A 19,262-nucleotide genomic window follows, 5' to 3' on the forward strand; every position below is an offset into this window, starting at 1 on the left:
AAGTGACTGTCTTGATAGCTCTGTCTGCTAGTGGGTGACACCTGGATAACCAGCAACCAGTTAAAGTCCTTGAATGTGTTCAGTGGAGTATTCACTGGGATTGGAGGGAAAGTGGAGGGTGGTGTAACTTTGAGTGGTAGGAAGACTGGCTCTTGGCATGACTTAATATCAGGTCTTTTGCGTTGCAGCTTATGTCAGCCAGGTACCTGGTTCTTCTGATTGCATGCTCCTGGAACAACGGATGCAGCAAAAAGGGAATATAAGCGCACAGCCTGGAGGCCTGTAATTTTCAAGGCATAGGCTGAGAAGAAGTGGGGACTTAAAGGAGGCTGAAGAAATGCAGAAGTATTGTGTGTGATGTAACTTGTAGTCGAAATGTCCTGTGGTTGTGCTATCTTCTGTCAGAGAAATGGGTTTTGGCACCAGCCAACAGGTCTTCTGCAAGAGCCAATTCCTGTTTGCAGGAAAATGTCATAGACAAGTCTCAGAGGTCAGTTTCTTTTGGAGGGCCAATCCAGATGTGTGGAAAAAGCATTACCTTTTATTAATACATAGCTTTTGTCTTGCTATTGCGTCTTGCAAGTCCAATTTCACTGAAGCAGACGTGAAAGATGTTAAGGAAGGCACCTCCCTAAACAGAGCTGGCCATTTTCATTTTGTTTAGCTGAAGGGTCTTCGATGCTCTATGCTTCTTGTTATGTGCTTCATTGCCAAGGTGCTGAAACATTTACAGTACATTTCAAATGGCAAATGTCACCCACTCTCCATCATTTTTTGTTTTCTGCTTGGCCTGACCATTCAGGCAGGCACAGGCAGAAACCTTGGTTGCTGTTTCTGTGTTTCCCTTCTCTCAAGACTTTCACTGCTCAGAAACACATCAGGCATCTTTTTATTTATTTATTTATTTCTCTTTCATAAGCATTCTGTCTGCTTTTTAGTTTTTAAAATTTCTTGTCTGTCTTAATTTTGATGCAAGTTGAGTGTAGTGAAATGTTTGGGTTTTCTAGATATTAAATCAGAAAAGTGTGGCTTGAACAGGGCTGGTGTGAATCAGAATTAAAACCACCATCACCACCACCACCAAAGCAAACAAAAAAAAAAAAAAACAAACCAGGAAGATGAAATATAGTTTTGTGATATGACAAGATGTCCAAACTCTCAGGAAATCGGAATTTCTTTTTTCAAAAGAAATTCCTCTTAGGAGGAATACTGATTTGAAGGGCCACCCTCAGCTTAAAATCATGTCCCTGTTTGAACATCTTTTCCACCTACTGTTAAAAGCAGTATCTTCAGATCACCGATACAGAATTCTAAATGGTTAGACAAACAGGATTTTCCACATTAATTTTTTTCTTTTATAAAGTAACCTTTTGTATGTTGGTTAATTTCCCCTGTTACTTTTAAAGGCTTTCATTATGCAGAGGGGAAAAAAAAGTTGAAGAAAAAAATTGATTGCAAAAATACAAAGGAATAGGCAATAGGCAGAAAAAGAGAGAAGGGAACTATGGGCCAGATGAGTCATATAGCTCTGAAACGTATCTCTAAAGGGGTCAGAGGTTTGCCTAAACATTCTGTATACCTCACCCCCCCACCCCCGGTATATATACATATGTCTAAACCAAAACATTCACAGTACCATATCACTCTTACCATAATATCATGAAACAGCTAACGTTTTCCTAGGAAAATGGGACTGGAAAAGGAAGCCATATAAGATGAAAAAAGGTGGAAGAATATCAGCTCTTGCTATCTGTATTTAGATCCTGCTGTTGCACACGCCTCCTCCCCACGCAGCGCTGTGCCTGCCAGCAGTATCGGTTGGGCAACCAAGGGCTGCTGGTTCTGAGTGAGGGCAGATTTAGCCCGTTGGTACGCGATGAAATCGTTGGCTATGGAGTCACCGCACCAGGTCACAGGCTGTCATCCTTTCCACCGCGTCCCAGTGCTTGCCTTTAGCTACGCGCGGTGTCCAGGAGTCAGGTGCTGGGGATCTGCTGGCCTGGGTGTGCGTGGCAGGTTGGATGCTGTGTACCTTTCACCGTGAAAGCATCTGACTGCTGCGTCTGCCCTGAAAGTCAGGGTGCACCGACCCCCTGCTGCCAAATGCACACAAACGAGCCTCCCTGGGATTGCCAGTGCCATTGGTCTGACCACACCTGGGACATCCATAAATTATAGGCATCTCTTCAAAGCTATCACTTTGCACCTAGAGAAAATTTCTGGGCGAAAAAAGAGCAACCTAGTTAGTCTGAGGAAATCTAGGCTGAAATGGCCTTTGGGTTGCATGATTGCCTTCTCTTTGTTTCTAAAAAACTCAGGATGCCCCAAACCACAAATAACCCACAGCTTTGTTTTGTAATAAAATGAGCATTTTCAACAGTGAGACTAAGGGAAGCTTCATGAAACGTACAGTATCAGAGGTCAGTCTTTCATTTCCATCAGCAAATGTGCCTTTCTTCAAGAACCATTGATTTTTGCGGGACTTCTCAAATGCTTAGGGGAGAGCCTGAGCTTAGGTACCTTGCTAAATCATCTACATCAGTAACAAACCTTTACTTGGCTCTGCTGTGAGCCAGGTTATGAACAAAGGTGCATATGAAGAATTTGACATTGTGATGGCAACAACTTAAACACAGACACTTTTCCCAAGAGCCAGCCCCACCTTTTGACTTTGATGGAAAACGCTTGTGATAATGTTCATTTATGGTTTCTCAGATTTTTTTTTAATACCAGGGGAGCAACCTGTGGGACAAGAAAAAGGCAAGGTGTCTTGTCGGGATGTATGGTTTCCCGAAGGATGGACATATTGGAACAAACAAGTTTTGGCACCCTAGCTCCTGGTGTTTGTGCACCGCAGCGTGCATGGCTGTGATGTGCTTCGGGGGGAGGATGGAGCCCTGTTCTGCAGCTGCAGGCCGGCGGGGCCTGGCAGGGAGGGTGCTGTGGCAGGAGGAGCGGGCGAAGGCACCGCCTTCACCCTTCCCCTCGCCCAAGCGCTTGCATTTTTCCCCGAAAGCGCTGGTTTTCGGTGTCACATGGCTTAGGTGAAACTTTCCTTGAAGTCTGTCAGTCAAGTCACCCCGCGGAGCCAGAGCAAGCGGGACCCTGGGGAGCCGGAGCACACGCACAGAACCTACCGGAGGGCACGAGTGTCCGTGTCCGTGACCCTCCCCCCCCCGCCCAATGCCCTGATTTTCTAGGGGGCTGGGGAAGGCGCCGGACTCCTCGCGGCGGGAGCAAAGGGGGGTCCCAGCGCACCGGTGCGCGAGGAGCCGGGGCTGCAGATGCAGGCTGAGCTGGGGGATGGAGCGGGGGAGGAGGAGGGGGAGAGGGAGGAAGCCGACCCCAGGCGTAGGGGGGCCGCTCCGGGGGGGGGGGGGGGGGCGCCGTTACCCCGCTTTGCCTCCCGGCTGTGGGCGGGGTGTCGCCGCCTTCGGGCCGCCGCCGGGGCGGGCCGGGCCGGGCCGGGGGGAATGGCGGGGGAGGAGGAGGAGGAAGGGGGGAGCGGGGGTGTCATGCCGAGAGCGCGCGTCGCAGCCCGCCAGGCCGCGGCCCGACCCGCACCCCGGGGCGCAGCCCGCCGCTCTCCGCCGCGCCCCCAGGCAGGCGGCCCCGCTTCCCGCCGGGCCCGGGGCAGCCGCGGCCCCGGCAGCAGCCAGCCGCGGCCCGGGCGGGGGAGAGCAGGGGGGGAAGGAGAGCGGAGCCCTCTCCGCCGCTTAGAGGAAGGGGGAAGGGAGGGGGGAAAGTTTAGCGGAGGGTGTTTGAATTAGGAGTTATCCCTAAAGAGCCTTTCCCCTGCTCTGATCCAGAGGGCAGCGCTGGGAAGAGGGGGCGGCGGCGGCCAGGAGCCCTGCAACATCTGTAAAACTTGCAGGAGGCGACGGAGAGGAGCGTGCGAGAGGGAGGAAAGCGAAGGGACAACTTTTCCGACACGTGAGTATCTCGGCGCGGTGTGTTTATTCTCCTCCTTCGGTGGCTGCGCTGAGCCAAAACAATGCCGGGCGGCAGGGCTGGGGGGGCAGACGGGCGGGACGGGACGGAGGGGTCCCCCCTTCCCTCCGAAAAGTGTCTAATACCAGGCGGTGGATTTAGCATTATTATTTTTTTTTCCGGTTCCCCTCCACTTCTTTTTCTCCTCCCCCCCCCCCCCGGCTCTTTTTGTTGAGCCAAATCGGAGATGTCAGTCAGTGCGGGTGAGTCAGAAGGGATCAGATTACAAGATCACTGAAACTGATGTGGGATCCGCGCACACCCCCCCACGGCGGCAGCGGCGCGGGCTGCTCCCCGCGGGAGGCGGGTAGGGATAAAACAGCCACCAACAGCGCCCGCCGGCCCTCCTCTGCCGCCCTTGTCCCGTGTGTGCCCCGCGCGTCCCCCCTCCGCCCCGGGAATGCCCGCCGGCCGCGGCGGGGGCCGGCTCCGCTAGCCGCGGCGGGGGAGCGGCTGGGGGCGAGCCGCGGCGGCCCCGGCCCTCGCCCATGGGCAGCGCGGGGGCTCGGCGGCAGCGGCGGCAGGTACGTACCCACTTGGGCGAGAAGTTCTTTGTTCCCCGGGCTACTTTCTCGTCTCCCCAGCGCTCCTTCCCCGCTCCCGGGCCCCCTTCCCGCTTCCCGAACTTGGAGGCGGGGGGCGGCAGGGGGGCAGCGAGGTGCCTAACCCCCAAAATGGCAGTCACGGAGCGCGGGAGCGGAGGCTGCGGGGGGAGGCGGGGGCAGCCGCCGCTCCGGGCCGGGCCGGCGGGGCTCGGCCGGTCACGTCCCGCGGCGGAGCTGCCGATTTGCGAAGGGCAGCTGCTTCTTTTTATCCCCCCCCTCCTACTTTTTCTCTTCACCCGCCCTCCCTCCCCGAACAACTCCCGGGCGTTTTCACGCCCGTGAGGCGGGCCGCAAACTTCGCCGGGGGAAAGGCGCTGTCACATCTGGCGGGGTGGCGGGGCGCTCGGGGCCGGGGGGTGCGGGGGCGGCCGCGGCTCCCCACGGGCGGCCTCCCTGAGGGGAAAGCTGTGTCCCGGCCGGGTGCGGGGGGTGCGAGCGCGTTTTCCATGCGGGGGGCGTGTGCGGCGCGGCGTGGGGCGCCCGTCCTCGCTGCCGCCGCTGCTGTTGGCACTGGGTCAAGCGGGGCGGCCGGCGGCGGGCCGGGCTGAGGGCGGGAGGAGCGGGGCGGCGGCCCGCGCTGAGGCGGGAGGCGCGGGGCGTGGGGGGCCGGTGGCGGGCCGGGTCGGCAACCGCGGCCCGTCCTCGCAGTCGCGGAACTTTGACGGGTCCGAGGAGGAGCGCAGCCCACGGTGGCCGTAGTCAGCCCGTAAAGCCGGGGTGGTGACACAACTCCCGCGCCTCGGGCGGCCCTGCGCGCAGCCGCCGCTGCCCGCTCCCAAATAAATCTCGCACCACGTGAAAAGGTAAAAGGAAATCCCCGCCGGCCCTACCTCACCCCCTGAATTTTCCTTTTAACCGTCTGATGCGTAGTTTTGATCCGGTCCTGTGGGTACGTTGTCCGTGGCCTTCTGCCAGTTCGTATGTAGATATATTTATGTAAAACATTTTCTCCCAGCTCCTTGCCAGCTGTTCCGCATTTTCCAGCTGCCACTTCAGTTTGAAATGATGGACTGTACGGATCTCAAAGAGCCTTTTAGTCCAAGGTACGGATAGCTGTCCGTTTGATACACGGTGTCACGTTTTAGAGGCTACTTGGCTAGAGGAGCGTTAGGTAGCAACCCACAGCAAAAAACACTCCTCGCTGTCGCACCCCTGCTCCTTCCCGCTTGGTTTTCAAGGCTCAATAAACGTGATTTTTTAAAGTTTTTTTTTTTAAAGCTTCAGTGTGCAGACTTTATTTCTTTTGCGTGTGCTACAGAAAAACTTGGAAGCGAAAATTTTCAGGGGCCTGAGGGTATGTGGCTGATTAAATCAACAAACATTTTTCAGAGGGCACAGCTGCCCCTCTTTATAGGGCATGATGTAGGTACCTGTTTTGAAGCTGTTTAAATCGGTGGAATAGCAAGAAATCACCAAGTTTCTCTGTCTTACAGAATTGTTCTTGATGTGGTGTTCAGCGAGATTACCGATTGAAATCTGCAAGAACCGGCCTTAAGTAGTTTGAATATTTGTGCAATTGCATTGTAATTTGGAAAGGTGCCTCACTGATTGATTCCTATAATTATTTCATTTAGGTCCTTTATTAAAAATTAATAACGATCTGACAGTTTCTTAATTACATATGTCATGATTATTTTGAAGGAAGACGAATGCAGCGTTTTAAAAGTAAAGTAACCTTAAAACGTAAAAATTGCCGTGCCTGCACTACTATTTCGGTTGAGGAGATATATATTAAAAGTAATGGTGAATGAGTTTCACAATGTAAACTGTAGGCAGCCTCCTGAGAGTTTGTTTATATAATGAAGGTTTGGGTTTAACTAGTGAGTATGTAAATACTTTCAGCTTAGTGTATAGGCCAATTCTAAAAACATAAATAATAGTAACTATGAGAGAAGGCTGTTTTAAGGGGGAGGATTATGTGATTTTGAATGAGTAAGAAGAATGAGTAAGAAAAGGACTCCCTCAGAGTGTGTGTATGTATTGTTTTAAGCAGCAGTGGAAGTAAAACTGGCTTGAGGTGCCTAGATGAATGCACTCTTGCATTCTGCTAATTGCACGTGGTTTTCAGTAGGACATGCTGTTTTCCAAAGCTTTTCTGTGGAAGTACTACAGAACAAAGACATCACCTGTGTTTTCCTGCTTAAGTAACGTTTTTGGCTTGAGAAGGCATGCAGTGGCCCCGGCAGCGTTTACTGCTACAAGTAATCTGCAGTTGTGAAGGATACCTTGTGCATTTTCAAAACCAAAACCACTTTGTAATCAAGAAATTAAAGTATCGATGGTAATTTCAAAAGAAAGTAATTTCTGTTGATTTTGGAATTGGTGTTATAGAAGCCAAAACACTCAAGTCTTGAGATAACATTGTAATTTGTTCATTTTGCAGATTACTTGAATTTTTTAACAAGATAAATGTGTGCATTTGATACTGACCCATAAAAGTTCCAGTTACGCTTCCTGCCTTTTTTGGGAAAGCTGTTCCATTACCTGCACTCTGTAGCATGTTTGAATTTCAGCCTGCGAATTCCAGAAAGGAATGGTATATTTTTGTGTTGCCAGGTGTTAGTGAAAGGTTAGTCATCTTTGCCTGATAAATAAGGAATCTGATGGTTATTAAAGCAGGATTTATTTGGAGTTATGGAAGGAAGCAGTTTAATGATCGGTGTTGTGTGCACTCATCTATATGGAGACAGTAATGTACAAAGAAAAAGCAGACTTGAAGGAAAAGTGAATCAACGAGTCATGAAATCCTCAGGAAAACCTTAGTAATGGAATGTTAATGCTTTTAGACTATAGTAGATTACCTTAAAAGTCAGGCTTTTCTTCTTTATGCAATTGTTGTAAATCCCTAGCTAAAGAATACTTTGAAGAAGGGTTTAGTTTTTCTGGCACTCATATTCTGTAGTCATTCTGATTGTTTTGGAAGAGTCAAGAAATTTTCTGCCAACTTGCAGTTAGGCAATTAAAATGCTGAAATGGCTACAGAGGAAGCTTTTTATTCAACAAAAGGTTCAGCTGTAATAACGATTTCAAGTTGTATTTTAACCATAGGTTTTATAGACATCCTCCCTTTAGACTTTGTCATTTTTATATGGGAATTGATTTGTTATACTTCAAAATCAAATAAAATGAGACAGAATAAACAAAAATAGGGCCTGGGTACTGCTGCAAACTTTTCAAGTTCTTGCAGTGCATTTTTCATCTTTACTTTTATTTGATAGGTCTGTGAAATAGAGCTGTAGACTGGCAAAGACTTTAAATGAAATTTCACACTTTGATGATTTTTTTTAAACTTTGATATATTGACAGCAAAAGGAGCTGCAAAGCTTTTATATAACTTGAGCAGTAACGCCAAGCAGCAGTCAAACGTCTCTATGCATTTGTGTTTAACTGCAGAAGAAAAACATGTCCATGGGCAGTAGAGGGTTCTTATCAACTCCCTAATCCCAGATCCCAGCAAACCTTGAGGGCATGCCTCAGATCTTGCTGAAATCATTGTAGACTCTCACAGTTTGCAGATTAAGTATGCTATGTGTTCCTGGCTCCAACAACAGTTTTATGAGCTCACTAAGCTTCCTGTTTTAAGATCCTTTTCTGAAGTTTTTAGGAGCTGCTAAAGGCGATGCTGTCTATGGCAAGTGGTACTTGTTAATTTAGGGACACTTTGGATATTTCATTCTGTCTGTCAAAACAGCTAAAATTGCTATTTTTGCGTTGGAAGTCGAGTTGCACTGGAGGGAAAAAAAAAAGAGCTCCATTAAAGAGGGATTCTGTTTTAACGTGTTTGTCAGTACACAAGGTTACAAAGTTTATACGAGGCTTGATTTGTTTTATAGGGGCTTGACTTTGACTGGGCTCTTAAAAAGGAGACTTTTTCAGTTGTAATTCTGAGTACAATGCAGCTTTTAGTACATAATTTCTGAGCCTCTTTTAACCAATTGTATTTGTAGCAGCTCATTAAACATACCTTTGAAGTTCTGGTTCTCCTTTAATTTTCAAAGAAGGGAAAATGTATTCTGCCAAGGGTGTGAATTTCAGTGAATCAGGTAGTTAACCCTGGGATTTGTTGGCCCTTCTGAAGGGATGGTTTTGCACCTCAAATTCAGTGTCCGATCTTCTTTTCTAGCTGCTAAATAGTTAACTCTTATGTTTTATTCACTGTAATCATGTTTATGTATTTGGTGTAATAGTTTTAATTAAAAAGGAAAATACTTATTGTCCAACAACATGTGTCATGTTATTCCCAAGAGAACTTGAGCCAATTTTGTGCTAAAGGTTATTCAATGAATGAAATTTTGAAAGCCCATTTGTCAAGGTACTGCACGGTTTCTGTTAGTTTTCAACCCCCAAATTCATTGTCTGCATGGCCCAGTCATTAGTCATCAGTGTATTAGTGCTGCCTTCAGGCAATGCTGCCCAGCACTTCTTCACACCATTATAACTCTAAAAGTGTACTCTGCCGACTGGTAGAATTACTGCTCTGATTTCCACTTGGCTGGGTTTGAGGTAAGTCCCCTCCCTACCTTCCAGCTCACTCTAATCCCTGCTTTCTTTTAAGGCAGCTTTCTGCAGAGATTTAGGGGAAAACTTTCTTAAAGGTTGTGCTGGCATCATACTGTGGTTTTGTTGTGGTATACACTGTACATACAAATTGTACCTGCGATATCTTAAATGTATTAAATTGGCTGCTGATCTGAAGAGTTGGTTTCACTCTCTTTAAGAGCAAAACAAGAAACGAGACAATACGTTGATTTGAAAAATGCCTGCAAAATTATTTCCATTACAACAAGGGATGTACTAATTGGGATAGAATGCGTTTGTCTCTAAATAGTTGCTGGGTGTCAGAACTGATAGTATCAGAATCCACTACCAAGAGGTCTGATTGAATAATTTTCTTAGCTGAAGTTTCCACTCTAATGTCAAGTTATTTTTTGCAATCATTGCCAAGGCAATTAATCCTTTTTTTTTTTTTTTTTTTTTTTTTTTTTTTTTTTCCCAATGATGCTCAAAATACTGCTCTGTTCTTTTGGTATCTGATATTTAGGTCAGGGCTAAAAGACCCCAGTAACCTTTTGGTGGTGTAGAGCTGGACATCCCCCAGCTATGTTTGCTGCTTCGTATGATGCTGTTTTCTTTACATACAAATCTATTACTGTCAAGAAAATCAACTGTGTGTAAAGAATACTTCATCCCACTGCTGAGTGAAGCCTTCATTAGATAAGATGTATGAATACCTGAAACCAAATAGTCAGAAACACAGATCAAGTTAGTGTCACTTCAGTACCATGTCTGCTGTTCTGAACCATGTATATTAAAATGAAATCTTAGTGCTACCGATTCTTAACTAACAGGAGGTGGTTCGGTGTGGTTTTGCTTGACCCCTCAAAAAAGAAAAAAAAAAAAAGGATGCTTTTTCTTGGGAAGTGAGACAGCTGTATAATTCTGTGCTTACACTATTTGAACAGGGTCAGTGGATTGTGAAGTAATTTATACTGCAGCAGTTCAGAATTGTCCTGTCATTTTTTGTCACAAAAATGTGAAGGAGTCATGATGCAGTTTTACTACTGCTATGAGACAGGTGTAAAACCTAAAGTAAACTGTAAAAGCTGGAGATAAAGTTTTATAAAGTACCTTTCACACTTGAAGTTCTTCCTGGATATATGGAGCTCTTTTACGTGTTAAAACATCTGTGTTGGGTTAGAACGTGAAATTCTGGATGAAGGCATCCTTTAACCTGAGAGTATGCTGAGAAGATAAACAGTCTTCCAGGAATGGGACTGGTGATAAAAGCATGGCACTTTCAAAAATAGTCTACTTGACTTCTTTAATCTTGTTTTAAAATGCTAATTGTTAAATGTGGGATACAGTCTTGTCTTCTTTCATTTGCATATCATAGGTTGGGAACAGAAGGCACATCTTCTCAATAAATGTATATTAAATATGTTCTTCCTTGAGCTCAGTTCCTGTGTAGATTGACGTTGATATATAGATCTAGTTTTGATTCTAAGGAAACTTTCATCTGTTTGGATTGATGAGATAAAGCAAGAAGTGTGAAGGAAGTGGTCATGCCATTGGAATTCACGTTTAGCTCTGGTGCTCTAAATTAGAATATTTCTGCATTTTTCTGTGGCAGTTGCAGTGCCTTCTTATTGATGAACTAAATAAATTGTGATGCAAAGCACACCCATTACAGATGTTTGTAATTTGCTTTACCAAGCTGTTTGTCGACAAACTGGCAAGAAGGGAAAGAAGAAAACATCCTGCATCATCACCGTAAGTGGTCCTAGTGCTAATGACAATATCAGCAGAGGAAGTTGTAGGCTATGTTATCAACACAGCAACTCTTGCCAGTCATTCTCTTCTCTGCATATCCCTGTCCTTCCAATCTTGAGCATATGAATGCTCTGATTCAGGTTCCGTGTTTTACAGAAGGAAGTCACTGTGCTGTTATTTAAGTTTGTTTTGGATTTAATGCTGCTGAATTCCTGAAGAACGATAGGGGCAAAAACCGAGTGTAGGCTTGGTAGGGAAGTTGGAAGTGTCACTGCTCATTTTAAACTATTGCTACAAACATTAAAGTCCACAGTAGATTTCCCTCCCCCCCGCCCCCCCCCCCCCCCCCCCCGTGCTAATTCTTTTACAGCTAATCTTCCTTTGACATAATTATTAGAGTTTTTCCTGTTGCAGAGTTTGAAGCACAAGGACACGTAGGACTGCAAACCAAGCAGTAATGCAGCTTACTGTGAATTTTCTAGCAATATGAGGCAGTTTAAATGGCAAGAGTTCTGGTTTCTTAAGGGTAACTGCATTATGGGTTTTAAACCCATCGGCCACCATAAATATATTTACAGATTTGGAGACTTGAGAAATATGTGGCACTTCCTATATTTTAAGAAATAACCTTTGTTCTTTCCGTTGTCTGTGTTTAGATAGTTTGTAAGAGAGTCAAAATGAGGAGTAAAGAAACCCAAGACCATGTAATTAAAATAACAGATGCTTAGATGTAGAGTTAATGACCTGGTTTGTTTGTTTGGTTTTGGTTGTGGGATCTGGGTTTTTTGGGGGGGGTTGGGTGGTTTTTTTTTTGGTGGTTTTTTTAGTTTTTGTTTATGTTTGGGGTTGTGGTTTTGGTTGGTTTTTTTTGTTTTTTTTTTTTTCATTTTAAAGTTCATTTACTCTAAAGGCTCTTGGATAATGAATGGTTTATGAATTTTTACCTCAGAGGATACATCATATCTGAAATGTAAAGCCACTAAGATGTGTTGTAAGTTCTGACTCTGAATCCCTCAGCTTTGTGTTGGGTGTCCCCAAACAACTTTTGTGAAGGATGGGCTGGTTGGATATGGACAGTTTGACCTGAATCCTTCAGTGTTTTTATCCATTAAATTCTGTTACTGGGTAAGAAACTATGAATCACTTCTTTCCTGGCAGAAAGCTGTTTTATTTAGATACAGAGGTTAATCTGTTGAAGTAATATTAAAAACATTTAATTGGGGTTATTCTTAACAGCTTTCTAAATCCCGTAACAAAAGTGGAGATAATCTACTTCTAAGAGTATGTGGGTGATGTGTATTAAAAGCAATTGAGGTGCTGCCTGAGTAGAAAGTGCCACTTAGTGATCTTACAGAGTGTTTTAAATATTTTCAGAACTTTTGATAATCCAGTTTATCTGTAACAGAAGGATGTAAGCAAATGTAATTCCTCTGGAGTCAAGCAATTACTACACTTGATCAGTAGTTCAGTGTATGCTGTAGAGTAGTTTCTCACTTAGGATCTTAATCACGAGGATACTAATAGCACTGCTTTGCCTAGCTGATTGCCTTTGTGTTTGTGATCCTGCATTATTGTTGCCACAAGCTATTTAACCTATCAGGAACAGATCAGATCATCATTAACCAAGCTTTAGGTCTAGTTGTTTTTCAGTCTTCATGGGGGGAAGAAATCAAAGGAATGGAACACAGGAAAAGACAGCAGATAGTAATGAATTTGGAAAGATTGTATTAATACATGTGGTGCCCTGTAACTTCGGGTATTTTTTAATTTCAAGCAACAAATCCACTTATCTGATTCTGTCTGGGAGGTGGTTGCTTTTTCTTTTTCTCTTCCTTTCTAATTTTACTTTGCATTTGAGAACAGATTTAGAAGTATGCAGTCAGCAACTAGTGCATATATAGATTATGTGTGTAATTTGAAGGGAGATAAGTATTGCAAAGTATAAGATACCTTTTTTTCCCAACCTATTAATGGTTTGTTGTGGTTTTATGTATAGTGGATATAAGACTATTATTTGTGCTGTTTGTGTCGGTCTTAATCCTGTTGTGGCCAGTTGTCTCAACAGGGAGGAATCTGAAAAAAATTTGCCCAGGAGCATTTAGTGGAGGCTGCAGAATTCTGGTTTAGCTTACAAAGAACTGAGAAAAGATAAAACTATTTTAAAAAACCGTGTAATATTTAGAGTAGTTCCTATGGCTATTATAAAAATGGTGAGATCTACCAAGAGGTTAATGTGACAACTGGAAGATAATTCTTAAAACGTCTGAGCACTTGTGTATTTTTCAGCAAGTGCTGTCAGGGTAACTTAGTGCAGCTTTGCCAGCAGGTTTGATGGAAAGCAATGCTGAAATCTAGGTGGATTTTGGAAGTTAAATGTACCTGAATCAAGCCTTTATAAATCAGTGTGAAACAGCTCCTGTATAATAGCTTAAGATTGTCTCATGTAAATTTTGCATTTGAATGTATCTGAACAAGACACGTTTTTTTTTTTATCCTTAAGTGATCCCAAGGAACAGTGTAACCAGTTTTGATAAAATTGATGAAGGGTCCTATATGGTTGAGAGAGACTGTAATTTCCTGATTGTTCTTCATGTCTCCCCTTGTGTTTTTCACTTTCATACAGTTGTGCTGTTCAAGATGTATTGTATCCCCAAAGACTGCTTCCAGTAGTGTGGATCAAAGTAGTACCTATGAACGCCCTAACTACCCAGAGTCTTTTCTGAAAAATTAAACCTGCTATGTTTGCTTGCACGCTGATTGGGGTACTCTGGTTGCTGATGGCAATCAGGATGAACTTCCCTACTGCTGATGTAATGATGATGAATGCTGTGACACTGCTATTTCAGACAGCTCTTCTCAGCGGATGCAAACCACTTGTTAATGAATTGAATACAACTACAAGCAGCATCGAATAAAACAGGAAAAGGATTTATTTATTTACTTATTTATTTTCAATGTCCCCAGCACATTAGAAGATATCTCCCTCAAAAAATACAACAAATAAAGGCAGGAGAAGGTTTAAGTTCACAAGAAACATAAACCAGTGTAACATGCAGATTGAGAATTTTAGATGCTAATTGCTGCCCAAGCAGCAGTGAGGCACGTAGTCTTGTTGAAGTCAGTGGGCCTATTCCTGTGAATAAAGATTTGTATGAGCTGATCTTTAAAACTAATGTATGCAATATAAATGCAATGATTTAAAAAATAATTCAGAGAGGAGGAGCACAGAGCTGAAGATTTCTTGGAAAATCAAAGTGTATGTTCAGAAGGGGTCATGTTTCCTGCTCTTCCAGGCAGAGGGCTGTTCCACTGGTTTCGGTTGGTTGGCACTGTGAGTAAATGAACAAAAAGATTTTTTTGCTCCCCAGTATATTAATATGATTATTTTTACTACTGTGAGGCACACTTTTATGACCAGCATACATAAGGGCCGGAAATTATATAATTTCAAATTGCTTGAAAGAATTTCTTTGTTTGAAGTATGCTTCCAATGTACTGTCATTTGTTGAAACTTTTTAAAAGAGAGAGTTTTCCTCATTTAACTAGTTCATTCCAGTAGCTTGTTCCTAAAATTCCTCCAATTTAATATGCAATTGGTGAAAGTTTACATTTGTGGTATATAGAGACACACCTGCAGGCAGGTTACTGTTTTGAGAGGGATTACGTTTAAAATGGGGATCTGGAATTAATTGTGCAGTGGGTTCAGGCTTTAGGGAAATTACAAAAGGTTCAAGCATGGTTGAATGGGAAAAAGCCATGAATGTTTGCTTTCAGGAAGGAATGTTTATCCCTCTATTTACCTATGAAAGTTCAGGCTTTTGCCCATATACTATTATAGCATTTTCTTGCCATTCATATGCACATGGAGATGCTGTATAGCTGACAGAAGCTAGCTTTCTGGTTTTTTGAAAGCATTGCTCCTTGCTGCAGAATATTGTTTCAGGCCTGGGGGCAGGAACAGGGAAGTCACTGACCCACATGCTGGGGACAGCCATGTACACCATAATATAAACCACTTTGTATTTTAATGTGAGGACGTCGTCAGGCTGGCTCGTTTTTGGAATGCTTTTTGATAGGGGTTAGCAGACAGTAGAAAGAAATTGTCATCGTGTCCCAGATGTTTGTTTGTTGGGTTTTTTTGTAGACCGCAATTCTTATTTTTCAGTACAGTTTTCGAGAGAAAATAAAAATCACAGCCAAAAATAAGGGGAATTATTCTAGAAGATACGTGTGTCTGGTTTGTGGTTTCAACTTGGGCTTAAATTTGTCTTCAGGAAGAAAAAAATGAAAAGGTTTTTGGGGCACCATATTGATTTCCAGTTGACCGCTTCCCTATTGGGCATGCTTGGCAAACCATACCAAAACATGTACCTCTGATTATTAGTCCTGCTGTCTCTCCTGGCTTTCCTTACTTTCCCAGCTGTGCATCCCACCAGGTAGTTGGTATGGCACTGAGTGTAACTGGAGCTGCTGGAATTCTTGCAGATGCCCTTGCCACATGTGCGGGTTGGGAGCGGAGGATGGAAGGCACAGGAGGAACATCTGCACAGCTGGGGCCGATGGCTCCTTGTGGGGGGTGTAGGGCCAAGTAGGAAAGTCTACTCTTGTGGTGTTCCCTCTTCCACACTGACATGAATAAAAGCAGCCTTCTGGATGTAGACTAAGCAGAAATGAACCAGAACAGGTACCAAGAGCAGATGTTTATATTAGCTCATGGCCAATTCTGCAATTTTCTGACCAGAAATTCACTTTAAGCTGCTCCTTTAGTCATCTGTTCTGTACTGTTGTCCATGCTAGGTAGCGTAAAACAGGAAAGTGATAGAGAGTGGTGGGAAGTATGGAATTATGTCTACTAGTCTTCCATCCATTAGAGAAAACAACCCCAAAGCACCCAAAATCTCATTGGTAGGCTGTTGGGGAAAGAAAAAAAAATAGCCAAGAGAATGGATGGCTGCTAGTCTGAGCAGCCCTGTGTTGCGCTTGAATTGCAGGTGATCCAAAGATGCTTCTTAGGAGATTAAAGCTGTGTTAACTCCTTACACTACTTTCATCTCCTTTCTTTTCTGAGCAGTGGTAGGATCAGATTGTAACAGAGGTCCTATCTTGCCGTGGTGGAGATAAGTGAGGGCTTCTTGCTCCTCTCTGCACAGGCAGCTGTGTAACAGGCAGTGGTGAAACTGCTGTTATACCTGTCATCATTTTTGTCACCTTTGTCTAAATGTTTCAACTCTGCTGGCCTTGTGAAACAGGCGGTACAGTATGTGGCTTCTTCCTTTCTTGTCGAGTAGGCAGCATAGTTGTTTTCTTTCATGATTTTTAGCCAAAAAAACCAGGCTTGAGAACCAAGGATGGAAGAAGATGGGGGAAGTTCTGCAGCTTCCCCTTCCAAGCTCTCAAAGTCAAACTCTAATGTAAATGAAGATGCTGCTTGAATAGCAGAGTTGGCTCTTAGGAGGCAAAACAGAAGAAAGATAACCACAACTGAAAATGTATAGCTTTTAAAATTACTTCAGAGACAGCATCGAAAGTTATTATTTTTAGAGAATATTAAATAACTCAAAGGAGGGTAGTCAGAGCACAGAATGGTACATTGGACTCCTTCATGTAATGGCTGGAGGCTGGGTAGAGGCAGGTTTTGGTGTTCAGTGTGGCCAGGGCTCTACAGTGGAAACAAGCATGCTCTTGTCAGCGTGAACAGCTTCGCAGCTGTGCCAGCCTCCCATAATTGCTGCTAATGCAAGGGATTGAAAAGCCTTATGTATGTATATCATAACTGACCAAAGCTGTGGGTGCTCTTGGATGAGGTGTGCAAGGGGAAAGGGGGAGAAAGTGTGAGAAATTTGGAAAGGTGCTACTTACAAAGCTCATATGAGATCTTTCCTCAAGGAGCTCTGTGCAGTGCTGGCTACAAGTGAGGCTGTCGCAGGTTGAGTATTGTTAGATCTCTCCTGTGTCCTATTTGAACACACCTGACATTCCCCTTTGTGTTCTGGTAGGAAGTCATTTTGCAGATCACAAGAGTATTTATAGCACTTTCAAAGGCAGATCTTGAAAGTACTTTACCGTGGCAGGCAGAGCTTTGTTTTTCCTGGTTTTAGCAAGAAAGAAACTCAAGGGAAGAAAAATGCCTTGCCAAAGGTTAGACCAGTAGGCCAGTGGCAGAGAGTGTCTGATATCTAGTCCAGTTCCCTGGCTGTGCTGCCTAGCTAAATAATGATTTGTTTAGTGATTGAGCTGTTCTTTGATCCCTACTATATAACAATGAGGCTTTGGAGGGGTTTATTGTGCTATTAAAAAGAACTCCTACTAGGGAGGTGGGAAGAGGAAGGTTTACTAGACAGCTGTGTTTGTGATGAATTGGCTTTGTAGCCTTTTTTGGGGGTGGATTTTTTGTTTTTGTTTTTGGTTGGGTTTTTTTGACTGTCAGAATTGGGCAAACAATGTTGCTAATGTAATTACACTTCATTATAGTTTACTTTGTGGCTTGTTTTTTATTTAATTTAAATGTTGTTCTAGAACACTGCAACTTCCTTCTCTTTCAGACCCCTTTAGCTAATGACTCGGTGCTCCTCAGAACTGAAAACACTCTCTCTTTATTTATTATTATTTTTTGTTGTTGTTGCCTAGGATTGTGTTGAAATTACTGAGGTACCGAGGTAGTTTAGTTCTAAGCCTGGTGTGTGCTGAATATTGGTGATTTGTGTAAAGCTTACTTGGACAGACTGGTGTGCATCAAGCTAAGCTGCAGACCAGTGCTTGGAAATGCTTGTGTTCTTTACAGCCCAAGATCCCTGCAGTCTTGGGGCCTGGCATGGGTACACTGCTGTACAAGCAGCGTTACCCTTTCAGAAGCTTGTGAGCTTCTTGGGATTATGTCAGGAATGTAAAAGCTCTGAGAATAAGGAGAAGTGATCTGCAGGGTATAAAATGAATGTATTACTGGAGATGACATACAACAGCCAGGAAAGGCAGAATAACCAGACACACACCTCTGCAGAGTTTTCCATTTTCAGCATTTTCCTGCAAAAGAAGGTGATCTCGTTATCTGCCACTAGCAATATTTGCCTTTCCCCGTGGTTTTCAGGTTGTTGCTCCAATGCACTTTTGTTTGAGTTAGATTTCTGAACAAACAAAGTGAGAGGTGTTTACACTGGTAGGACAAGGTGTAGAGATAGACAGGATAATTCTTGCTGCAGTGTTTTCGGATAGCATGAATGTTGAAAATTAAATATTTGGCTTCTATAGTCAACATGAAGGTCTGTCTGGGTTTCTTTTGCGTTTGGAACAATGCTGTAGACATAGTATAAACGTACTGGCTTTTTTCCCTTGGGTCCATTAAAACCCTACAGGCTTGAAAAAAATGGACCTACCCATCAAGCAGTGTAGTGATTTGTGATGCTTATTCTCTTCAAAGGCAAATATACTTATTTTTGGTGTTAGTGTTTCCTTAAATTCCTCAGGAATTCATGCATGGAAACATGATTTGATGGGCATCCAGAAATGGCCTGTGGACCGCTAATTCAGTTGTGCTGCAGGCTCTTCTTCAGGTGAGAGGTGTGAGAGGTTTTGGGCTGTGCTTTCCAATAGTATTTAAAGTTTGTGATTCTCTTATTTCATTCAGGTATTAGTACAAGGAGAGCTGAAGTAATGAGAAGTCATCATGGAGGCGCAGTCCCATAGCTCTACCACGACAGAGAAGAAAAAAGTGGAGAATTCCATCGTGAAATGCTCCAGTCGAACAGATGTCAGTGAGAAAGCTGTTGCCTCCAGCACAACTTCCAATGGTGAGTAACAGCAGGGATTTACTAGCAGCCAAACCTACAGTAATTTTATGTTCACTGCATTCCTTGTGAATTGAGCATTTGCACCTGGATCAGTGTTTGTTCTAAGGAAAGGCTAAAAAAAATGAACTAGGGGGGAGGGTGGTGGGGTGGTGGAAAGTGGTAGGGTACAATAAGGCCTGTTTTGGCATCAGGCATAGTCTTTTTCTTCCAGATGTTCTAATTTGAGATGTAAATGTGCTAAGTTATTTATTATAGGAAGTTGCTGTTTTTGGCATTTTGGAAATTGTCTTGATTAGCCTGACAGGGCTTGCGAGTGCTTTGCATTTGGCCATTGAAATCTCTTACACTAATTAGATAATTAGTTATTACAAAAGAGACAGAAGTAGCTCTGTCAAAATTAATGGCAAAGGTTTTTTTTTTCTTCTCTTCTTTTACAAATAAACTTGTTCTTTGCAAAGAGCTGCCCCCACCTCCCCGAAGTTCTTTAATGGCTGGGGACAAAACATCAAGCTAAGAGTGTATCCTCTTGTGAATTCATTTCAAAGTTGTGAATGTACAGGCTGTAGATTTGCAAAAGTGGAGTAATTTGTTTAATTCTCCCCAGAGATTACCT

The 19,262-nt window shown here is 43.8% G+C and overlaps 1 protein-coding gene across 1 annotated transcript in view; it reads left to right on the forward strand.

Moving 5' to 3' along the window:
* Positions 1–19,262, forward strand: part of GLI3 (GLI family zinc finger 3) — a 427,034-nt gene that overhangs the window by 212,014 nt on the left and 195,758 nt on the right. The window contains exon 3 of the mRNA XM_080382113.1: positions 1–18,649. This exon is cut by the window's left edge and continues 19,921 nt beyond it. Coding sequence (XP_080238239.1) covers positions 18,526–18,649 — 124 coding nt within the window. The 5' untranslated portion in view covers positions 1–18,525. The remainder of the gene's footprint in view (positions 18,650–19,262) is intronic.

The sequence above is a fragment of the Falco punctatus genome (genome assembly GCF_963210335.1).
Source record: "Falco punctatus genome assembly, chromosome: 4".
NCBI classification, from domain to species: Eukaryota; Metazoa; Chordata; class Aves; order Falconiformes; family Falconidae; genus Falco; species Falco punctatus.